General features: G+C 39.8%; 1 protein-coding gene across 2 annotated transcripts in view; it reads left to right on the forward strand.

Moving 5' to 3' along the window:
- The window catches only part of Sec63 (SEC63 protein translocation regulator), a 68835-nt gene that overhangs the window by 9015 nt on the left and 34213 nt on the right, over positions 1 to 25607 (forward strand). For both annotated transcript variants that reach the window (NM_001434629.1, NM_001434630.1), the window contains exons 2-6: positions 11243 to 11342; positions 17448 to 17562; positions 19137 to 19249; positions 22566 to 22627; positions 24300 to 24358. In NM_001434629.1, the coding sequence (NP_001421558.1) occupies positions 11243 to 11342; positions 17448 to 17562; positions 19137 to 19249; positions 22566 to 22627; positions 24300 to 24358 (449 nt within the window). The remainder of the gene's footprint in view (positions 1 to 11242; positions 11343 to 17447; positions 17563 to 19136; positions 19250 to 22565; positions 22628 to 24299; positions 24359 to 25607) is intronic.

Consider the following 25607-nt stretch of genomic DNA (forward strand, 5'->3'; position numbering starts at 1 on the left):
TTTGTTTTTGTGTATATGTATATTGCCTGCATGTATGTCTGCACACTATGTATGTGCTGGCTGCCCATGGAGCTTAGAAGAAAGCATTGGATCTTTTAGAACTGGAGTTAGAGGCAGGTGTGAGCTGCCACGTGGGTCTTGATAATCAAACCTGAGTCAACAGGGAGAGCGGCCAATCTGTCAACTGCCGAGCCATCTCTCCAGCCCCCAGGGACGGTTTTACAGAGCAGGTGGATTTGTGGGGCAGGATTTGATAGAGCTTTTCTCTGTGTATCCCTGGCTGGTCCTTCTGCCTTAGAGTTAAGAATGCTAGGATCAGGACTAGCATAACCCAACCATTAAGAACACTGTTCTTCCAGAGGACCCAGGTTTGATCCCAGCACCCAAACTTACAACCATCTGTCACTCCAGTTCCACGGGTCTGATATTTGCTTCTAGCTTCTGCAGGCATCAGGATGCATGTGGTATACAGACAGATATGCAAGCTTGAATGATAACAACAACAACAACAATAACAAATGTATAGAGGTGGCTCAGTGTGGGATGTGTTCAAAAGGTACGTCAGATCAGTTGGGACCTGGATTCATGAAGTGAAAAAAAGGGAGAAAGCACAACTGAAGTTGTCATAAAGCCCCTCGTATGCCCAGCTGAAGAGTTTATAGGTCAGGTCTGCGGCTGCACTGTGTGCGAGTCAGTTATATAATGAGAGCAGTCAGGATCTGAGAAGCAGTGATGTGAACAGCTGTGCCAGCCGTGCTGCGTGAAGCACAACCTTCTCTGGCTGTGTTTCTCACAGTAGAAGCGCACGATCCTCGGTGACTTTTATATTTCACTCGCTTCACTTAAGCTTTAAGTTTCTATGTTCCAGGCTGGAGAGATGGCTCAGTGGCTAAGAGCACTGACTGCTCTTCCAGAGGTCCTGAGCAAATCCCAGCAACCACATGGTGGCTTACAACCATCTGTAATGGGATGTGATACCCTCTTCTGGTGTGTCTGAAGACAGCTACAGTGTACTTATAATAAATAAATAAATATTAGAAAAAATGTTTTAGAAATGAGTGGTAGGAATTGAACTCAGGTCTGCTGGAAGAGCAGGCAGTGCTCTTAACTATTGAGCCATCTCTCCTGCTCCTGGAATGTTTGGCTTTTACAATTGCTGTGTGGTGAGTTGACAGTTGACTTGAGTTTCATTTGAAAAAAAAAAAATCATTAAATGAATTTTGGTTTGGGATTAGAACAAAATTTCCAATAATTTTTGAAATAGCCTTAAATATACTTAATAAATGGGTAGTATGTAGTTATGAAAAGTATAGATATCAGCCTTGAGGATTATAAAAATTCAAGATTTCACATAACATTGAAAATGCTCTATATCCTGTAGATATCCTGTAAATATTCAGCCAAGACTAAAAATAAACAAGCAAATCCATCTTATTAGTATGCCAATTGCTCTCTTTAAAAATGGTAAAAATAACACTAGGCCAAGAATTAGTTTTAATTTTATGATTTGTCAATAAATGTTTGACCAGTGTACTTATCTTATACACATGTGTTCAGGGCTGTGTAGGCATTTCTCTGGAAAGCAGCCTTCCCTCAGTGCCCGTGAGGCCTTCCTTTCCCGGTTGGGTCTCCCCGGCCGCTGAGGCGTGTTCTGCCCTTCCTCTCCCCTTCTGTCTTACCGTTTGCTTTGCCTGCAGTGCTCTTCCTCTGACACCACATCACCTCCTCCTTTGTCCTCATTTTCTTTGCTCAAATGTCATCTTCACAGCGGTACCTTCTTTGAGTGCCCTTTGTCAAATTTCAATGCTGTCCCCACCCCCATTTTCCTCTGTTCTATATACTTGTCTGTTGTCATTTCTTTAGTCCACTAGACTGTATAGTGTGTGAGAGCAGGAGAGTTCTGGGTCTCATCCCAGGAAAACCCCCAGCTCTTTTCACTAATGGAGGGTGACCTTGAACGTCTCATTCTAACTCTACCTCCCACTGATCTTACAGACAAGTTACAGACGAGTGCCATCATGCCTGGTTTATTATATAGTACAGGGTTTGGAACTTAGGGTCTCCTACATGCTGGGCAAACATGCCACCAGTTAGCTGAGCTATATGTCTCGACCAAGAATGTTGTATCTTCAGAGTCCTCAAGGGTCCTGGTACATAGTAGATGCTATCTGTATTATTATAAAAGACTTTATAACTTATCTACATATATTTATATAGTACTTAATATACTCCAGGCAGATGTAAACAGAAAGGCATTTATTAATGGGTAAGATAAATTTTCAATCCTCAACAGCCTTGAGTATAGAGGAGTCAGAATTGGCTTTAATATTGGCTGCTTAAGAGTGGTAGCTCCTCAGCTGAGGAATGCCGAATGGCTGAGAAACACCTAAAGAAATGTTCAACATCTTTAGTCATAAGAGAAATGCAAATCAAAACAACCCTGACATTTCACCTCACACCAGTCAGAATGGCTAAGATCAAAAACTCAGGTGACAGCAAATGCTGTCGAGGATGTGGAAAAAGAGGAACACTCCTCCATTGTTGGTGGGATTGCAGACTGGTACAACCATACTGGAAATCAGTCTGGAGGTTCCCATTGAACTACCTGAGGACCCAGCTATACCTCTCTTGGGCACATAACCAAAAGATGCCCCAACATATAACAAAGACACGTGCTCCTCTATGTTCATAGCAGCCTTATTTATAATAGCCAGAAGCTGGAAAGAACCCAGATGCCCTTCAACAGAGGAATGGATACAGAAAATGTGGTACATATACACAATGGAATATTACTCAGCTATAAAAAACAATGACTTTATGAAATTCATAGGCAAATGGATGGAACTGGAAAATATCATCCTGAGTGAGGTAACCCAATCACAGAAAAACACACCTGGTATGCACTCATTGATAAGTGGCTATTAGCCCAAATGCTCAAATTATCCTAGATGCACAGAACACATGAAATTCAAGAAGGATGACCAAAATGCGAATGCTGCACTCCTTTAAAAGGGGAACAAGAATACCCTTGGGAGGGAATAGGGAGGCAAAGTTTAGAACAGAGGCAGAAGGAACACCCATTCAGAGCCTGCCCCACATGTGGCCCATATATATACAGCCACCCAATTAGACAAGATGGATGAAGCAAAGAAGTGCAGGCTGACAGGAACCGGATGTAGATCTCTCCTGAGAGACACAGCCAGAATACAGCAAATACATAGGCGAATGCCAGCAGCAAACCACTGAACTGAGAACGGGACCCCCGTTGAAGGAATCAGAGAAAGTACTGGAAGAGCTTGATGGGGCTTGAGACCCCATATGAACAACAATGCCAACCAACCAGAGCTTCCAAGGACTAAGCCACTACCCAAAGACTATACATGGACTGACCCTGGGCTCGAACCTCATAGGTAGTAATGAATAGCCTAGTAAGGGCACCAGTGGAAGGGGAAGCCCTGGGTCCTGCCAAGACTGAACCCCCAGTGAACGTGATTGTTGGGGGGAGGGTGGTAATGGAGGGAGGATGGGGAGGGGAAGCCCATATAGGAGGGGAGGGGGGCTTAGGGGGATGTTGGCCCCGAAACCAGGAAAGGGAATAACAATCAAAATGTAAATAAGAAATACTCAAGTTAATAAAGAAAAAAAATTTTAAAAAAGTGGTGGCTCCTGCCAGTCTATGGTGGTGCACATTATTAATCCCAGCACTTGGGAGGCAGAGATGGGGGATCTCAGGGAGGCCAGCCTGGACAGCATACAGTTCCAGGGCATCTAGGGTGCTGGTGAGACCCTGTCTCCAAACCAACAGACCATTGGATTGAATAAAATGAACATAGTGGTAGTTCTGTGAGCTGAGGGTGGTTTAACGGTTAATTGTGCTTACTGCTTTTGTTCAAGTTTGCTTCCTAGCACCCCTCCAGCAGCTCTCAGCTACCTGTATCCAGCTCCTAAGGGGTCTGATGCCCTTTTCTGGCTTCCCTGGGCTCATGTACATACCCACACACAAACACAGTTAAAAATAAAGCCTTTTAGAAAAATGGTGCTTCATGCATGCTAGTTGACTTTTAGTATCAGTATTCTTGGTTCTACTACTACATATGGAAAATAGAAAAGTTGTGTCTATCCTGAACAGGAAGGTGTTTTCTTGTTATTCCTTTATTATTTTTTACACAGTAAAACAAGAGTTTCCCATCGTCTGTGTGTGTTTGTTTGTATGTCAGGGTTTCATGTAGTCCAGGCGGTGCTCTGGAGGCTGTAAAGCAAACAGCAGAGTTGACTGGAGAGCTCCGCAGTGGCTCTCTGCATCTGGAGGAGAGGAAGGGCTGCATCTTGGAACTAGAAGCCAGAGTCACACTGGTACCACCATCTCTTCCTAAGCCACACCCCTGGTGGTTCAAGGATCTCTCTGCAGCTCTCCTCTTAGATCTCATATCGCTTGATGCCCAGAAGATCAAGGTTTGATTCTCTTGCCAAACTTAATTTCCTATCTTGCCTTTCCACTCTTCAGCACAAAACCGTTTTGCTAGTTTATTCTAGTACTTTTTTTTTTTTTTTTTGGTAAAGTTGTTTCACCTGATGTCATTAGAGATAACATATAATCAGTTATTTTAAGTTCCTTTTTTGTTCATGAATTTTATTTATGAATTCATACAAAATATTACAGGCTAATGCATCTTCTCATAGCTAATAGCTCTCTTTGTTATAGGCAACAGTGTGCATCTAGTCTTAAGAGTTCTTTTCAAAGTAGTTTTTGGTACCTTTTGGACAAAGGTACCTCAGAAGCGACAGTAATCTTGCTCTGTTTGATGGTCACAAACTCTCCACCAAGATTTTTAGCTTTTTCTCTTCACCTTGGTGTTTTCCTGGAGAAACTAACTATGCAAAATTGGCAACATTCACAGCAGATATAACAGTGTACTTACATACTTAATGTGATATACTTCATTGAAAGTCTAAATGAAAATATAGTATAGGAGTGAACAATGTAGACATCCTGTGGTGATGGTTACTTCCTGGGAGTTTTGAGGGAGTACTTGCATTTTACATGTAAACCATCAATTGCCACGTAACAACTGCTGTGTTCGTGCTCACAGAACGCCATCCTGAAAACATCCCAGCAGTTGAGAGCTGAATGGCAAAAAGGAGCCTAATCATTTACTGTTCTGTGTTGGCTTGAGAAAAGCCTATTTTAGGCTGAGGGAACAACTGTGTATGAAAGCCTTTGAGACAGAAAAGTGCTTGACATGTTCTAAGGACAAAGGAGATTAAAGTGGCAGAGCTGTGGACATGAGGAAAATAGTCTGGGATGAAGAGTCAGAGAGCTGGTCTCCTACACAGATGTGTCTATAAGAAGCTTGGATTTCATCTCAAGAGCAATAGGGAGCTATTGAAGAGCTATGGAAGGGAAGCCATAGGAGGTCTGATTTGCAATTTCTTTTTATTAAACACAATATTTTTTAAAAGATATTTACTTTTATATGTCTATGTTAGCGTATAGCACATACATTACGTGTCTGTGTTAGCATGTAGCACAGACATTATATGTAGCACAGACATTATTTGTAGCACATACATTACGTGCCTGTGTTAGCATGCAGCACACATATGTGGTGCCTTTGGAGGTCAGAAGGCAGCTTTGGTTCCCTTCCAGCTGGAGTCATAGGTGTCGTGGTTGTGAGCTACTAGACACATTGCTAGGAACAAACTTGGAAGGTAGTAAGTACACGGACCCGTCTGTCTGCCAGCCTTGATTGTCTATTTCTTAATAAGAAGGAAAAAAGTTTTGATTAGCTTGATTGCCCTTTCATGGATAAAGTCATATTTTCATAAAATGTTTAATTTATAAACTTTGTTGCCTATTTAAAGCCATATACTATAAACTATATTACATTAAAATACATATTTGTTCCCTTACATTTATCATTTTTAGATTTATTTTGTGAGTATTTTGCTTTATATGCATGCATGTCTGTGCTGATGAAGATCAGAAGAGGGTGTTGGGCTCTCTGGAATTAGAGTTATAGTTGGCTGTGAGTCACCATGTGGGTACTGGGAATTGAACCCAGGCCCTCTGCAGGAGCAGCAAGCACTCTTTTTTTTTTTTTTTTCTTTTTTCTTTTTTTCAGAGCTGGGGACCGAACCCAGGGCCTTGTGCTTGCTAGGCAAGCGCTCTACCACTGAGCTAAATCCCCAGCCCCCAGCAGCAAGCACTCTTAAACTACTAAAGCCATCTTTTTAGTCCCTCAAGAAATGGTTATTTTCAAATTCCCTGGATATTCAATGTTACTGTTAGCAAACTTCTAGTTTTTGTTTTTTTAATTTGTATTATGTATATGGGTGTTTTGCTTGCATGCATGCACTACACATGCACTACATGCATGTGTGTACTGGAAGAGAGCAGAAAAGAGCATCAGATATTGTGGAACTGGTATTACATACAGACGGTTGCTTGCTGCCATGTTGATGCAAGGAATTGAACCTGGGTCGTCTGGAAGTGCAGCCAGTGCTCTCAGTTGAGCCATCTTTCTAGCCCCAGACTTTTTTTTTTTTTTTTTTTTTTAAATCCAAGTCTAGGTTGGTCTCAAACTCCTAGGTCTCCTGGTTAGTGGAGGTTCTAGGCATATGGCCCAATACCTGGTTCATTAAAGCTATTTTGAGTCACCTAACAGTTTCTGAGAAAACTTTTATTTAGGCATGTTGGACATACCTTTGTAGACCAGGCTGGCCTCGAACTTCCAGAGATCTGCCTGCCTTCGCCTCCCAAGTGCTGAGATTAAAGACATGAGCTACCATGCCTGGCTCAGACAGTTTGGTTTACATTAGGGATGTAGTGCTTTCTTCATTTGTAGTGAATGTGATATTGGAAATTTTCCTTGGAGTGCTAAATATAACATATCACATTAAGTATATGTACTAAAACCACATATTGCACTTTTAAAGAATTATTTATGTGTATTGTTGTGTGTGTGCACATATATGTGCACATGTGTTTGGGAGTCTCCAGGAAAAGGTGTTAGATGTCCTGGAGCTGGAATGACAGGTCCTTGTGAGCACTCTGTTGTGGGTCCTGGGAACTGATCTCAGTCCTCTGTAAGAGAAGCAAATGCTCTTAACTTGAGTTATCTCTCCTGCTCCAGCCATGACAGTTTTAAAATGGTTTTTACAAAACCTGCTTACAGTAGCAACCAATACTCACAGTTGAGAATATACCTCAATAATTATGTCTTTTATTGATTTGCCTTTACATGACATGCAAAAAATGGCAGACAGACATTAACTAAAGGCCTTCTTCAGGCCTTTTGATGTTGATGTTTGGCTTTTTAAATGTTTTAAAATAAGATTCTCTTTTATCTAAAGGACACTGTTAGAGGATTACTGTAGAAAAACTTGTTTGTTGTATTGGTCTCTTTTCTGTTGCTGAAATGAAACTCTGGTAAGGTAACTTACCAAAGGAGGGGTTTATGTAAAAGGCTTACAGTCCAGGGGGGAGTGTGCTGTGGGGAGCATGGCGGCACACGGCAGGCTGGAGCAGAGGCTGAGCTCGGCTTTACGTCTTGAACTCAAGTGAACTCAAAATGGTGTGTGAGATTAGGTGTCTTTAGATTTCCAAAGCCTACTTCCAGTGACATTCCTCCTCCAAAAAGGCCATACCTCCTAAGCCTCTTCAAACAGTGCCCCGTCACTTGGGGACCAAGTCTCAAAACAATATCCATCTTATTTTTTCATTGATTCAAAAACTGTAGACAGTGGACAGGTATTGCCCAAGTGAGTTGAGACAGTGTTGGCAAGATGCAGAGAGGCACCAAGTAGTTAGAAAATGAACACCCTCAAGCTTGTAGGGAGATTGGATATAATCTTTAATTCTTACTACTATTTCCTGGACACTATAAGATTTAGGGAATGCTTAAGGACTTATTACTTTAGAAAAAAGTGGCGCATTTTTATCTTTTAATTGTAATTAAATACATTACACGCATCATTTTCTTTTTAAGGTTAGTAACTTGTGTACAGGTATGTTCTAAAAATTATTTCTGGCTTTTATACTCTTTAAACTATCAAAGTATGCACTGATATACTGATTTTAATGATAACTTAAGTCAGATCTTTTTGAGAGTTTTATTTAGGTGATGGTTTTTGCTAGTCAGGTTATACAGTATATGTTTCCTTATATTTAATTTTAGAAACTTTATTATATTAAAAAAAACTTGGGGTTGGGGATTTAGCTCAATGGTAGAGCGCTTGCTAGGCCCTGGGTTCGGTCCCCAGCTCCGAAAAAAAAAAAAAAGAAAAGAAAAGAAAAAAAAAACTCTTGTAAATGAATAAAAATATCACACATCAAAGTTAACCAGACCAAAAGTTTAAACAATATAGTGAATTTCTATAGTAGACATTTGGAATGTAACCTGTGGAATTTTACATTAACTTTTATATTTTTAGTATCAAATATATTTTATATATTTATCCCACCACTAAAACCAGCAAATTTGGGACAGAATTAGAACTAGAAAAACAATTAGTTTTATATTCTCTTTCATAACATGTATCTGTAAAGTGAAAACTTGCTTCCTTTTCTATAAATGGGTAATTTCTTTAAAAAGCATGTTTTAGGGTCTGGAGAGATGGCTCAGAGGATAAGAGCACTTACGTTCTTGCAGATGGCTCAGGGCTCAGTTTCCAGCATCCACATGATGACTCATGACCACATGTAACCATGTCTCCTAATATATAAACACTCTTTCAGAAGTCGGAGGCTGAGGCTTGTAAACAAGGTTCCTATTCTGCATAACTGAAGGCTGTGTGTGCGTGCGTGCATGTGTGCGTGTGTGTGTGTGTGTGTGTGTGTGTGTGTGTGTGTGTGCGTGCATCCTTTGATTAGGTTAAGTGTTTGGTCAGAGACTTCAGCATTATTATGATAAAATCTTACAAGAAGATTTTTAGTTTTATACTTGAAAATGGGAGTCCATTGAAACTTAATAAAAAGCAGATTAAAACTTTACAATGTCATTACTTTTTAACTACGAAAGTTAGAAAATTTAACATTACTGTATCTTACTGTCAGACCTCATTCAGGTTTTATCATTGGTCTCAGTGATGTCTTTTGTAGCAAAAAATTCAAGTTCAGAACTATATATCACATTTAGTTGACATGTTTCTGTCATCTTCCTGTTAGTCTGGAATAGTTCTTTATCTTCCCTTTAAATATTATAGACCAATTACTGAATAAAATGAACTTACATTCGGGTTGTCTGATGGGTTTTCAGATTCAGATTCAGATTTTTATATGTGATGGGCCTGTCTTCTCATTGCATTTTGTAGGTGGCATGTAACTCTTTTTGCTTTTCGCTGGCCTTATTCACTGGTCACGTGTTGTCTGTCAGGTTTTCTGTATTAATTTTTTGTTGCTGTTGATCACATGTAGTGGCTTCAAACAGCACAGATTTATTCTTTTGGATGCTACAAGTACTAAAGTAATGATGCTGCTAGGGCTTACTCCTCCTGGGGACCTTGAAGTAGAATTCGCTGACCGTTTCCAGCTTCTACAGACAGTCTGTATCCCTTGACTTATGGGCCCTTGCTCATCTTCAAAAGAGCGTCAGTCAAACCTTTGGTTTCTTTTTCCGTCACTTTCTGTCTTTAGCTCTCATGTCTCTCTGAGATGCACTATTTGATTATATTTGGACCTCCTAGGATAACTTCCCCATTTCAAGATCATTAATTCACTTATCTGAAAATCCATTTGTCAAGTGCTGATACTAAAGGTGGATGCCACCACTTCTGGCTTATAAGAGTATTTGCCTGAATCTATAAGTCTTATGAACCACATGTGGGCAGTGCCCACAGAGGATTGAGGAAGGTGCCAGCTCCCTGGAACTGAAGTTACAGTTGTGAGCTGCCATGTGGGTGCTGGGAATTGGAGGGTGCTGGGAATTGGAGGAGCAGCCAGTGCTCCAATCCCCTCAACCCCCCATGGTATTTAAGAATTAAAAAATATGTGATATATATATAATTCATATAAAATTCATATTCATGCCTTGGCACACACATGGACATTAGGAAACCCTCCAGGAGTTACTCCTCTATTCTACCACATGGGTACCAAGGATGGGACAGGCTACCAGGCTTGGTGGTCAGTATCTTTACCCACTGAACACCTCACTGGCCCTGTGTGCCAAATTGTTTACTTACCTGCTACCTCATGCAAAGAGTTCAGTTTGCATAGGTTTTTAAAATATGGTAAATAACAACAAAACCCCAAGAAAACAAAACAACAAAACAAAAGACAGAATTAGCCTAGCTAGACTCAGGTTCCATTGCAGGCATCATAGCTAGTAGCCATGGAATTATTGAGCATGTCCTCTCCCCCCCCCCCATAAGGATGGTTTGGTATGCTGAGCTTAGCTGCACTGCTGACATAGAGCTTCTTCACAGCCCGTTTGAATCCCACAGCCATGCTCTGAACTGCTGAGCCATCTTTCCAGCCCCGTAAACTTTTTTTTTAAATCTAGGGAGGAGTTACCTAATCCAAAGAGATAAGTAAAACAGAGCATGACATTTTAGGTTTGGTTAATTAAAAATTTTAATTGAATTGCAGTTTTCCATAGTGACTAAAATAACTTTTGTCACAACTCTTACACAAGTCTATTTTAAGTTCTTACAGATTGGGCCTACCTCCCAATATAACATAGACCAATATAACATAAAACAATTAAAATTTGTGATACTGAATTTTACTGACCACTAGTATTTTGGCTGTCAGTTGACTTTCACATTAAAATTATAAATTCTCTTAGTTTTATATCTGTTTCAGTAGATAAAATTCTGAGCTTTGTTGGTTAAAATATATCTTATTAGATAATTATTTCTAGACTTGAAAACCATTGTTTATCCTTGGTTCTTAAATAAACCATATTTTAACTATTTTATACTTTTTATTCAATACAAGGAGAGAAACACTCAGACAATTGATTATATGACCAAGACATTATATGTTCAAACTAGTTTCTAAATTTACAGAGAAGTTTCACATGAAAAATACTTGTTTTTTAGTTAAAAATGTCCAGGTAGTATTTGTTGTGACAGTCAACTTAGCATAGTTTGTGAATTTTTATAAGGGTTATGTAAATATGGCTATGTAAATAACATTTGACAAAGTGTTAGAGTAATAATGAAGGTTAGTATGATAATTAACTCTGGTTCAGCTTTCATTGTAAGAAAATAATTTAACTTGTCTTTTCTTTCTTGACAGAGCAAATTCGATTAAAGAATATCAGAAAAGTATACGGAAGATGTATGTGGTATCGTTTACGGTTATTAAAACCCCAGCCAAATATTATTCCTACAGTAAAGTAAGTAATGGATTTCAATATAAAACATTCTGAGGACTTCTTCTTTGCTAGGTCTCCTGGGGAATTGGAGAATGGCTTACGTGTGTGGCTGTAAAGAAATTGTAGCCTATGAGAGAGGTGAGGCTTGAATAGGAAGCCTGAGAGCTGTGAATAGATTAGAAGTCAAATGAAAGACTTCTATCGTGTGTTAGTTAGAATTGGAGTTTTGTGTTAGAGTCTATATGGAAATGAGAACAATTCAAAGACTAGCATGATGAGATGTGTATTTCAGGGATATCTGAACTTAGCACATGTGTTCCCATGCTTAGGCTGTTTATTTGATTCTGTGTTACTTCAGGATGGTTATGGTTTTCCTTTCGCTGAGGCTAAGAAATGAACTGATTTGGCCAAGATCATGCAATGTATAGTGGTGGAGCAGGACCTCACCCCCTTCCTTGTGGCAGGCTTGTTTGCTTAGACAGCCCTAGAATATGTTTGATTCTGTGAGGCTTTACACCAGCCTGCAATTCACTAGATTATCTGGATAGAAGCTGAAAGTCACTGCAAAAGAATGTCTGGTAAATTACCCGTCTACCTGCTTGAAAGAGAAAAATCTAGTAAATTTCAAATCTGGTTTTAAATGATGAGGATGGTTTTAAATACAGTTGTGTTACTTTAGGGGATTGAAATAAGGTTTTTTATTTTTATTTTTTTAGAGGGGAAGGATGGGTTTTTGCATAGAGAGGGAATCTTAGCTTTGGTGGTCTTACTTGGTGATGTAAATCTAAAGGCAGAGTTAGCATTGAGACCAGGATCGCTTTTTACTCACTTTTATTTGCTGCTCATTCTCATTAAATTAAGATTTTTACACACACACACACACACACACACACACACACACACACACACACACACACACACACACACACCCGTTCACCATGTATCCTTGGCTGGCCTGAATCTAGCTATATAGCTTGGACTGTCCTCAGACTCTCGGGAATCCATCTGCCTCTGTCTTCCTAGCTCCAGAGGATTGAACGTTTGGACCATCACTCCCAGCTTTAGGCCAATATTTTTATTTCTCAATGCCTACCTTGGTTTTGCTCAATACTTCAGGCACTTAAACCTCCATTTTTGTTTTTGTTTTATCTTACTTATTGGGTGTGTGTAATGTGCATGTGGGCATACACGCGCCACTGTATTATTGTGGAGGACAAAGGACAGCGCAGTGGATCATTTCTTTTCTTCCACACCTGTCTGAGGGCTCTGGACTTGAACTCAGGTTGTTAGGCTTGTGAAGCAGATGCTTTTCCTGATGCCCTATCCTGTCAGCCTTGAACCTCAGTTTTCAAGGAAAAAAAGTTGAAGGCCTTTTCAGTAATAAATAACTAATCTTTAAATCAAAATGAAGATTAGGTAATGACTAAATAGGTTCTGGTAACAATTTAGATAAAGGTGGAAATTATGAAAACTTTTGCTATTTTATGATAATGATAATATTGCTTCTTTCCTGACAATATCTTTGAAACAAAGCCAAAGTTGCTTCCAAATTACATTTAAAATATGGCTAAAAATACAGAAGACTTTCTAAGTTAATTTACTGAATCTAAATGTAGGGAAATATTTGCCTTTTTGGAGAAACCATATATTCTTTTAGAGAATTGGACATACACCATAATTATGGTTTTCTTCTTTGCTTTGGTGCTCTGAAAATTAGAGTATGGTTTTACTGACTAGTTTGCATCTGCTCATGGATTCTGCCATGAGCCTTCTCTTGTGTTCTTGCCTCTGAGAATGGAGGCCAGAGGGGAAGGAAGCGTTTACTAGTTCAGCACACCCGCTCTGTTTGCTTCCTTCCTTGTGTGCTTTGCCTTCTGTGGCTTTTCTTTATTATCTCTGTTTTATGATGTTTGTTAGATTTTTAGATTTCATCAAAGTGACAAGTTAGTGTGTGTGAATAGCATTTTCAATAGTCTCTAGACTATTGGGAGTATTAGTAAACCAGTCTATGTTTAGATTGTACTACTTTAAATTATCTTTATCGTTGATTTCACATGTAATTGTTGTGTGCCTATCATGAGTCAGGTATAGAAGGTGTTGATGCATGGAGATTAACAAAATAGATATGGTTCAGAGATGTAAGACTTAGGAGTGACTGCAAAAAAACAATTTTAACTTCAGTAATCATTTCTTTGTTACTATAATAATATGCTTGGGTTTGCATACTTTATAAAGAAACAAGACTTATTTAGATTATTTCAGTTTTAGAGGCTGAAAGCCCCATTCATTTGTGACCTTGGAGTAGCACTACAACTTGGTAGATGTCAGAAGGGCCTGTCTGCCTGTCTGTCTGTACATACATACACACAGACATACATACATACAGACATATACACACATTCATATGCATACATACTTGCATGCATGCATACACTTGACACCCTCTTCTGGGTGTCGAATCCTATGTAACTGGAGTTACAGGTGAGCCACCTGATGTGGGTGCTGGGAACAAAACTTGGTCCTCTGCAAGAGCAATAAGTACTCCTAACCACTGAGCCATCTCTCTGGCTCCCTAGACCTCATCTCCTAAAGATCCACTACATCTTTTTGTGTATGGTATGCATGTGCATGTATTCAAATGTGAGTGGGCTCATGTCTACAGTTAAACATGTATGTGTCTGTGTATGGAAGCCAGAGGTTGGCATCTGGTATCTTCCTTGATTACTTTCTAATTTGTTTACTGATGTGTAGGGTGTTCTAGTTTTGTTTCTGTTGCTAGCCACCGTCAAGGGCAGAGAGAAATGTACCTGTTCTTTCTTCTTTCTTCTAACTAGCTTGTATCTAGCTTTCTTCTGTCTTTATGTAGCTCAGGATTTTCTGCCTAGGGAATGGTACTTGCCCACAGTGGGCTGTGTCTTTCTTTGTCAGTTAATAATCAAGATGATTCCCAGACATGTTCATAGGGCAATCTAGGCAGTTCCTCAATTGAGGCTCTCTTTTTAGTGTTTTAGATTGTGACAAGTTGACTGTTTTTTTTTTTTTTTTTGGTTCTTTTTTTCGGAGCTGGGGACCGAACCCAGGGCCTTGCGCTTCCTAGGCAAGCGCTCTACCACTGAGCTAAATCCCCAGCCCCGACAAGTTGACATTTAAACCTATCATGCATAGTTGTCCCCAAACATGGAGTTTGCCAAGCTAGTCTAGCCAGTTTGCCCCAGGAATCTCCTCTCTGCCTCCCAAGCATCGGAGGTCTGGTGGGCACTACACCTGCCTGGGTTTCATGTGGCTGCCCAGAGGCAGGAATTCTGATGCTCAGTCTCTTCCACTGAACTGACTCCAACCCTGGTTCTGCCACCTCTGTCTACTCTGGACTGCTAAACCACAGCAGGAAAGCCTGGGAGAGGACTTACTGTTCCACAAGAGCAGAAGGGCTCCTGACTTGGCCCAAGACAGAGAAGTCTTTGAGTGGGCTTAAAGTAGGGTGAGTTTTTGTTGTTGTTGTTGTTGTTCTAGTGGGATTAAACCTTGCAAATGCTAGGTAAGTGTTCTATTGTTGATCTCTGTCCCTAGCCTTTGAGATTTGGGGAAGAGTTACTAATAATAGTCCCTAGCTACCATGAATTGATTATTGTTTACTGCCTATGAGTCACTTTCAAAGTCCTTAACATTCTAAACTCATATAATTGTCAAACCTATCGTAGAAATTAGATGATATATATATATATATATCTATATCTATATCTATCTATCTATCTATCTATCTATCTATCTACACACGCATGCATACATTAGGCAGCTTGCCAACTTTATTTGATGTGTAATAATGGTGGGAGTTCAGCTAGTGAGTTTTGTTGTATGGCTTACTCCTTGCCTGTACACGGCCAGGAGAGAGATGGGGAATGTTATACATAGGGACATAGGGTTCTCTCTCTTCGTTGGGCATATATGTTGGCATTTAGGTAGGCTGGGAAACATCTTGAAGTTATATACTCTTAAAAGGCTTAAACTACGCCTGGGGAAGCACCTTATGCAGAGTGCTGGCCACTGTGCTGGAAGCCTAGTTGGTCTTAGCATTCTGTAGCACAGGCACATGGTTATGTCTGCGCGATAGCTCTTGTGTAGGTTGTGCAGGCAGGAGAGCCAGGAGTTCTAGACCGTCCAACTTCCTCTGTATAGCAAGCTTGTGGGCAGCTGGGCTGCATAAGACCTGTGTGTGTGGGGCTGGGGATTTAGCTCAGTGGTAGAGCGCTTACCTAGGAAGCACAAGGCCCTGGGTTCGGTCCCCAGCTCCGAAAAAAAGAACCAAAAAAAAAAAAAAAAGACCTGTGTGTGTGTGTGTGTGTGTGTGTGTGTGTGTGTGTGTGTGCGCGCGCGCGCGCGCGCGCGTTTAGAATGTTGTTTTGACCAAATGGAAAGAGACTTGTATCTCAGTTCTGCTGCTGTTTAAACGGCCTTTAGTTAGTAAGAACTGAGTAAGATCCTATTCAGGCACACAGAGACTTGCAGCAGGTTAAAGGAGGAAGGTTATGTCTGTGTGCTCTGTGGCTCTAACTGGGCTCTTGTCATCTTAGTCAGGGTGAAGGATGGGTCATTCTAGTCGAGTTGAAGGACAAATGCAGAGTTTGTGTAGGGAGACACGCATACCTGGGGACCAGGAATTTGATAAAGAGCCACGAGTGTAAATTCGTGATTGTGGGAAAAGCCTGTGGAACACTGAAGTATGAAAATTGGCTTTGTTGAAAATCAGTTAAGCAGAAAAATTTAAGAAGCACCTAGATGATTCCAGATGGAAAGGCTTATTCCAAATGATAAGTACATTTATGCTAGGCTCCTGCCAACGAGCAGAAGCACAGGCTGAGAGTGGAATGAGGAGTCTTTGCCTAGCATGGATGGGAACACCCTAGATGTGCACTCCCAGTGCAGTGATAGAAGCAGAGAGCTTAAGCACAAAGGCTTTTTCTTTGTTCTTAAAGCCAGTCATTCTAATTTGTTTGATTTATCTTATATTTATATCTAACAAAATCTGTTAATCATAACAAATTGTGATACAAAGGGTCTAAAATAACAGCTCATGTCATCATCTAAAGGTAATGACTACTTCATACTCTTTATTTCTAATGTTTCTGTTTATAAATATTGGACTGTGTTTTATAAAGCTTGAAGGCTGTTTCCCCTTTCAAATTTAATGTTAAAAACTCTTTCATCTCAAATTTTACTGTCAGTTATGCTTTTACTGTGGTTGAATGATTAAAATTAAATTTTTGTCTACTAATTGATGATAGACATTTTAAGATGTTCAATTTGGTTTATATTATATCACATATATTATATATGTACATCTGTACACACGCATCACACTAAGCCCGTGGTAGTGAATGCCTTCAGTCCCAGCACTCAGGAAGCAGGGCAGGCAGATCTCTGAGTCTGAGGCTTCCTGATTGATCTACACAGTAAGCTCCAGGGTAGTGCAGGCTGCACAGAGGAAAGAAGCTCTGCAGTTGCTCTGTGTGGCTACACCGTGGTGACCGGTCCTCTGAGTTAGTCATTGCTGGTGGGCGCTAGACTGTTTCTAAACTTACAGTTCATCTGTGTCCGCCTGACCAGCTTTTAAAAATTCACTTACTAAGTGTAGTTTCTTTTTTTTTTTTTTTATTCATTTATTATATATAGGTACACTGTAGCTATCTTCAGATACAATCGGATCTCATTACAGATGGTTGTGAGCCACCATGCGGTTGCTGGGAATTGAACTCAGGACCTCTGGAAGAGCAGTCAGTGCTCTTAACCTCTGAGCCATCTCTCCAGCCCCTAAGTGTAGTTTCTATGTCAAGAGTGTAGTACCTTTTACATGTTTCATCTAATTTAATGAGTCTATTATTAATTTTAGTATTTAATTCTGCAAATATTAACCGAAAACATTTTATTACATGGGAGACATTCTACTAGATTCTAGAGGATTTAGGTGAAGAAGATACTTTCCCCTCCTTGCTGTAACAAATTCGAGTCAGTAGTGGAGCATGGGGATGTGGGTTACTTTAAACTGTTTATTCTTTAGTCACAGAGAAAGCCACACAGATGTGTCTGCTTATGCCATTTGTCCTTTATTTGTCTTTGTTTTTTCCAAAACAGGAAAATAGTTCTGCTTGCAGGATGGGCATTGTTCTTATTTCTTGCCTACAAAGTTTCCAAAACAGACCGAGAATATCAAGAGTACAATCCTTATGAAGTATTAAATTTGGATCCTGTAAGTAGTATTCTTATGTAATAATCATTAATTTAACAGTTTCTTAAATACTACAGGTCTATACTGTAAACAAATTAGAGATTTTCAAAAGAAGTTAGACTTGGTCTGTTACCCCACCCCCTTCTTCACTTTTGTGTGTCTGTGTTGTGTGTGTACTTGGGTGCCGTGGAGTCCAGAAGAGAGGTCAGGTTCCTGGGAGTTTACAGGTCTAAGCTGCCTCATGTGGGTGCTGGGAGTGGACCTCAGGAGAACAGGCCATACAGTTTTTATGTACCAAGCCGTTTCTTCAGCCCTGTCAGTTAATTAACTTTTATTAAAACACAATCTCTTTCATTATCATTTCAATATACTTGTTCTATGTTGGCTGCTGCTAGTAAGTATTAGTTTATAACTGGTAAGATGTAAAGATTATTTGATGACAAGTTTCTGTAGTTTAAAAACGTGTTGATGGACACATGCAGTATCTTAGGTCTGTTGGGGATTCTTGTAAGAAATTGTTATCATTATCATTGAAATAGGTAATCCTTGGGTATGTTCCTTGGTGAGATTTCGGTTGATAAACCTCTACAGAAGGAAGAGAGAACTGAAGTTAGTGAGGAGAGAGAATGAGATCTGGAGAACTGTGTCCTATAACAGCTTAGTAGCCAGAATGAATCTGATAGTCTGTTGTGGTTTTAAACATCTGTTTCTTCAATGGATTGCTTGATTTTGATGTTGATATAATACAGATTAAGGAGTATGTTCATTTTTTAAGTTTTCTGCTTTGTAGAAAATTTTGCATATAATCGGATTTCTTTTTATTTCAAATACTCCTTTTTTTAGTTTTTATTTTATTTTTAATTGTGTGTGTGTGTGTGTGTGTGTGTGTGTGTGTGTGTGTGTGTGTACGTGTGGGAATACAGAAGCTGGCAGAAGGAGTTGGATCCTGGAAGCTGCCCACCCTTGTGCTGGGAACTGGACTTGTGTATCCTTCTTAAGAGCAGTGTGAGCTTTTAACCACTGAGCTGTATCTCCTGCCCAGTATCTGGGTTTTTTTGTTTTTGTTTTTGTTTTTTACACTTCTATCATCATGGTTATCAAGAATATAAAATAAAAAGATATGGGAAATAAAATGATAAAATGATCTAGAAATTATTGGTAAAAAGTGAGATTGAGAAGCACGGTCAGTTCTTTTTTAAAAATATTTACTTAATTTTTAAACACTGACAAGCAGATGAAATGGTATATTGTTTAGAGTGTAAAGGAGACCAATCTTTGTTTTGTTGGTTTTTGAACTGCACTTAATTTTATTATCTTTGTATATGTAAAACCAGTAAACTTTTATTTAAATGTGGAGTTTTATGGTGTCACTACCATTATCATCAGTGACTAGTATATTTCATGGCATACAGTTAAGTGATTGATAAAAATAAATATAATGAACAAAAGAAATATATGAGATGAAATTTGAGGGATAAAATGTATAGGAAACTGTTATTTTCTTCTGTCAGAACATTAAATAGTTCCTGGTTTAAGATAAAAATGGGATTCTTACTGCATTGTGTTCTTACGTATTAACAAAGCTTTTCTTTTAGGGAGCAACAGTAGCAGAAATTAAGAAACAATATCGCTTGTTGTCACTTAAATATCATCCAGATAAAGGAGGTGATGAAGTCATGTTCATGAGGATAGCGAAAGCTTACGCAGCGTAAGTACTGTAGGGCCTGCTGCACTTTATGAAGGGTAGGGATGGATTTGTCTTAAGAAAGCAGTAAGTAAAATGTGTAGCACGCACTTGTATTAAGTGCGATGAGTAACATGCACTTCTATTAGGCATTAACCAGGTATATTTTTATTAAGCATTGACCAGGTATATTTTTACTAAGCGGAACCAGGTCTATTTGAACCTGACATTGATGGACCCACTCAGCAGCCCCAAAGCGGCAGTTAATGAAACCTGAAGTAACTCCAATTGGCACTTAGAGAAATGATTATGCCAAATTCAAGTATGTCTTAGTGATTGCTTTGATCTGAAGAGACACTATGACCAAACATGATGTTTGGTGACCACATCAATTCCGGGCAGGGACATGCAGTAATTTTTTGCCTCAAAGGAAAAACAAAACGAAGACCACAGTAGCTAGATGACTCTCATTTCCCAAACACAATTCTCTGTCTGACTATTGGTGCAGTAAGTGCTCTCTTGAACATTCTTACAGTGCTTTCCAAAGCTTTGGCATTCGCATCACTTGTACAGCTTGCTGTTATATCTTTATTTACTTTGTAAGAAATATTGGTTGACAAACTATATGATATTTAAGTCCTCCCTCATACATTGTTCTCAGCATGCATTAATATGAAGTCTCCAGCTGACGTTTCTCTTAGAGCAGTAACACCCGAGGAGCAGTTTTAATCACATGCGGTTTCCTAGAAGGTGCACATGGCAGGGATGCTCATGCCAGGCTTTACTGTCATTCTCGGTCCCAGCGCTCAGAAGATACACACACAGCACACACATGCATACATGCACAAATACCATAAAACCAAAAACTTCTGAGTCAGACATGGTGCCGTCTGTCTTTAAGCCTGGCCAGCCAAGGCTACATAGCGAGCTCCTGTGTTTGAGAGAAGAGAGACGAAAGCTGACAAATGCACAAATGTCTGTGCGTGTGTGTGAGTGTGTGTGTGTGAATCGCAGCTGTGCCCACCCCCAGCTTTGTGTCACTTGGCACATACTCTGTTGAGCTGTAACCTTGGCCATGGGGTCTCTTAACAATAATACATCTTAGTTACGTCTACGTCTAGGTCAACAAGAGAATAATAATAACACAATATGCCACCTTTTAATTATCCATTCTTTTTTCGATGGCAATCTAAGCTAATTGTATTTCCTTGTTATTGTGAAGGAGAAAATCACAATAGTTGAAAGCATGACAGTGCAAGTGTCTGTGTGGTTAATAGAATGTAGCGCCTTCCTGGACTGCTAGACCTGGTCACTTGGTAATTGTGGTTTTAGATTTTTGAGAAGCCTCCATCCTGATTTCCACAGTGGCTCCGTTAGTTTATATCCTAGTGGTGGTTGGGGTTCCTCTCTGCTTATGTCCTGGCCAGCCTTTGCTATTTGTTTTCTGATAGACATTCTGACAAGGTAAGATGAAATCGCAAAGGTTTTATTTTATTCATTTTTTATTTTTGGAGACGGAGTCTTACTAGGAAGCCCTAGAGCCTGAAACTTGCAGACTACCTGCCTCTGCCTCCAAGTTCTGGGATTAAGGTGTGCACCATCATGTCTGACTAGAGAGGCTGAACACTTTTAAAAACTCTTTATTGTCTATTTGTGTTTTTTTACTTTTAGTCTGGTAGGCACGGGAGGAGCAACAAAAATCCCAAATGTTAGGGTGCAGGATTGGTAGAAGATGGATTAGAAACCCTTTCTGTTTGCAGTGGTGGGAAAACCTACCTTTTCCCTTTCCTCCCAGTTAGCTTTCATCCTGCTCTCTTCCCTCTGATAGAATCTGATAGAATTGTATGGGAAAGACTGGGTGGTATGGAGGACACGGGATATAGCTTACCCTGTGTCCTTTATATAGTCTAGACGATAACTTCCTTTGTGGAGTGTGGTTGTAAAGATTTTCCCTCATTCTGTAGACTCTGTCCATCTGTCAATGGTTTCTTTAGCTGTACAGAAGCCCTGTGGTTTCATTTGATCCCATTTGAGATTACATTTGCTAGTTCTACGGACTGTTTCCTGTATGTGGAAATTCCACTCAGAAGTCTGTTGCCTGTGCCTGCTGTTCTGCAGTGTTGTCCTTGTAGTTTAGCATGCTCAGCGTGTCTGGTTTTTAAAGAAGGTCTTTGATTCAGGGGTGGTTGGTTGGTGTCTTTGCTTTGGGGCCGGCTGTGAGGCATAGATCATTCTTCAGGTACATACCCTCTTTTGTTAGCACCGTTTGTAGAAAGGGTTTTTCCTACTGAATGTCTTCTACACTTCTATCAAAACTGAGGTGTCCACACCCCTCTATTTTATCTCTATTTTCTGTTCTGTTCCATTGATCTACCTGTCAGTTTTGTACCTTGCTCTTTTTATCACTGTTTAACATTATTAAATTATTAGTGTACTCATTGGAGAAAGTTTAGAAATAGACTGTAGGGGAATAAATAAAAGCCACTTAAAAATCTTTCTTACATTCTTAGAAAATATAGTGAGTAGCCTTGAATTCCATCTGACTTCATGGCTAAATTGAGCTGATTAAGAACTTGTATCAAGGTCTTTGAATTGGTAGCATTTTCTGACAGTAGGGCATTCACACACACACACACACACACACACACACACACACACACACACACACACACCGTCTTTGATTTCAAAGGGATTGTTTTTTATTTCTTTGACTTATTGATCCCTTTTGGGGGAAGGTATATATCTGTGTGGTGTGGTGTGTGTGTGACACAGGTGGGTGCGAATGCACATAGAGGCAGGTTGGTGTTGGGTGTTTCCCGAGATCACACTCTCTCTTACTGACTGAGAAAGCCTCTCACTGCCTCTCACTTAAATCACACAGCAGTTGGACAGCGTGCTCCAGGCACAGGCTGTCTTTCTCAGCTGAGTGCTGGGTTCTAGGTGGGCCACTCTACCTCTGTCAATTTATGGGGTACTGTGGAGTAGAAACTCCAGGCTTCATCCTTACATGGCAAGCACTGAGTGAGCCACGTCCTCAGCCTTGCTGCAGATGGAGAGGGTTCAGGACCCTGAACAATTAAGAGTGCTCAGTACTCTCCAAAGAACCCAGTTCAGTCCAGCACCCACCTTGGATAGCTCACAACCCCTTATAACTCCAGTTCAGGGTCTTTCAAAGTTTCTGTGGGCACTTGCACTCTTGTGTACACACACACACACACACACACACTAAAATGAAATAAAATCTAGAACAAAAGAATTTATTGGTTAAAATTGTTGCATTTGAGGACTTATTTTTGGGGTATGACTTTCTAATTTTGATACCTCATTTTCTTCATGGTAGTTTAACAGATGAAGAGTCTCGGAAAAATTGGGAAGAATTTGGAAATCCAGATGGGCCTCAAGGTGCGGTGAATATAAAAATGTTGGTAGTATTGTATATTATGAAAATATTAACTAGAATCAGAGGAATATTGATTTTTTTTCAGTTTATGGATATGAAAATTACAACCATGAATTAGATGAATAAATTGAACCTTTCCTTTTTAAAAGATTTTCAAAAATGTTTTGTATTTGTATAAGCGTTCTGCTTGTGTTTATGTTGTGCACCACATGCATGACTGGTGCCCGTAGAGATCAGAAAGGGTGGGGTGGGTCCCAGGTCTCCTGCAACTGGAATTGGGGACTGTCGTGAACCATCTTGTAGGGCTGGAAACGGAACCCGGGTCCTAAAAGAGCAACAAGCACTCCTTTTTCTTTTTTTCAAGTGTATTTTATATATCTGTTTCTGGTTAAGTGTGTATGCTACCGTTAGCAAAGGGTGTTGGAGCCCAGGGATGGCTGGGAGCCCCAGTGTGCGTCCTAGGAAGTGACTGAGGGTCTCTGCAGGAGCACCAATTAAGCACCAGAGCTAGCCGAGCTGCAGAGATGGCACCCACACGTTAGTCAGGGCTCGCAACCAAAAGGGCAGCAAGTGTTCCTCAGCCCCTTCCTCTACTTTCTACCTCAGTTTTCATTTTAAACACTTGAGTTCCCAGCACCCTGTTGAGCAGCACAATGCTGCCTGTAGTCCAGTTCCACAGAGAGCTGATGCCTACGGGTACTTGTACTTATGTGTACAAACCTATTCACAGACACAAGCATACCTGTAATTTTAAAATAATAAAAAAAAATTTTTTTAAGGAAATCTGTTTTCCTTTTCTTTTTTGAGTGCTGGGGAGCTGGCTCGGTGAGAAAAAAGGGCCAGAGTTCAGATTCCTGGCACCCACATAACATTTTTGGACCTACTGGTAATGCCAGCATTCAGACAGACACAGGTGATCCCTCGGGCCCTCTGGCTACTTAGAGTCTGCAGATTATTTAGCTCTAGGCTTAGGAAGAGACTGCAGCTCTCTCTCTTTCTGTTGCTATACGTGTCCATTTCTCTAAGAGCTTTTGAGGAAGACAGCAAATGTTGGCCTATGGTCTCCATGGGCATAGCATTTGGATGTACACATATTCCTCCACATGTGGACATGCATGTACATGTGTGCATGCTGTGAGACACGCAAGAAGCCTTTCCTTTACTAATTTCCTGCGTTGTCATAGTGTTTATGTGTATTCAAGCCATAAAAGAATTTCTATTTTCTAGGAAAAAGAAACTGAAAAGTTTCTCCATTGAAAGCTATGAAATTTCATATGCATACTATTTTGTAACATACATACATGCATGCATGCTTGCATGCATACATTACATACATAACTATTTTGTAACATACATGCATGCATATGTACATTACATACACTATTTTGTAACATACATAGATGCATGCATGCATACATATGTACATTACATACATTTATTTATTTTGAGACAGGTCTCAAAATGTGCAGTCCACACTGGCCTTGAATTTGCAGTCATCCTCATGCCTCAGTCTCTTAAAAGTCCTAGATCCCTGGGTGCATTCTGTTAAGTTTGTATAATAGAAATATATATGTAGTCTTTGAAGTTTGGGAAGGGAACGTAAGTTTGAGATACAGGTAAATAGAGTTAGTTTATTTCAAAGGCTTTTAAAATAATGGTTTATTTTTATTTCAGCCACAAGCTTTGGAATTGCTTTGCCAGCTTGGATAGTTGACCAGAAAAATTCGATTCTGGTAAGTGAATTTGAATTTGGCCTACTCTCATGTGTTTGTGTGCTTTGTCGTATGCTGTTTATAGGGTGCAATATAATGAACACTGAAACAAGGAAAATCTGGCATGCTGTTTAATTTTTTCTGCATTTTGAGAGGTAATTTTTAGCAAAAGAAAAGAATGGGTCCCATTATTACATTGCTGGTGTAGGCCTATGTATTCTAAGCATGAGCTTGAGACTTTCAAGGTTTACCAACTTAGTTTGAAAGTATTTTTGGATATTGTCCTATTTTTGGTTTGAGAACTATTAGATTTATATAATTATATATTTACCTAAAGTGAATCGATAATTTCACATACTCTTTTCACCTTTACTTAAGCTGAGCTGTTTTATACTAAATTAAAGATCTGTTCCATACTAGGAGGGGCAGTGGGACATCAGTAACAGTCACTGTGACCCTAAAATATCAGGATCTGTTTTAATACAGTGTTTAAAAATTGATAATTTTCTACTTGTGGTTTCATGAAAGTAGTTATGGAGGAGTAGTTTTATTTTAGCATAATTTTCCTTATTACTCTTTTTTTTTAATTTTTTAAATTATTTATTTATTTATCATAGTACACTATGGCTGTCTTCAGACACACCAGAAGAGGGCATCAGATCCCATTACAGATGATTGTGAGCCACCATGTGGTTGCTGGGATTTGAACTCAGGACCTCTGGAAGAGCAGTCAGGGCTCTTAACCACTGAGCCATCTCTCCAGCCCCTCCTTATTACTCTTGAGTGTATTTTCTCTCTGTTTATGTCTGTGTGTGTGGGTGTTCTCATGGCACAGCATGTGTGGAGGTCAAAGACTAACTTGCTGGACTTAGTTATTCCCTATCACGGGCTGGGGATGGAACTCAGGTTGTTAGGTTGGGGCCTTTAGCTAAGCCATTGTGCTGTTCTGAGGAGTTTTAAAATCTTAAAAGCAGAATTTATACAGTTTAGCTGCAATTTGTTTTGCAATTTGCTATTTTGTGACATTAAAATCGGTAATCTTCAGAGCTCTGTACTTGCTGCTTTTCAGTGCGTCTGTCATGCTTAGGGGTCCTGTAGGAATAATAGAAGAGAGAGATAACTGACAGATTTCATGAAGCTGTAGGCGGAAATTGAATAGTTACTATTGACTAAAAATAATGACAAGATGGCACATGGAGTCAGGCCCGGGGCAATTTAGTCTGTAAGGCTCACAGTTTATTCCTGCACTACTTGCAGGATGTGAAGAGAG

Source organism: Rattus norvegicus, chromosome 20, assembly GCF_021556685.1.
Source record: "Rattus norvegicus strain SHRSP/BbbUtx chromosome 20, alternate assembly SHRSP_T2T, whole genome shotgun sequence".
NCBI classification, from domain to species: domain Eukaryota; kingdom Metazoa; phylum Chordata; class Mammalia; order Rodentia; family Muridae; genus Rattus; species Rattus norvegicus.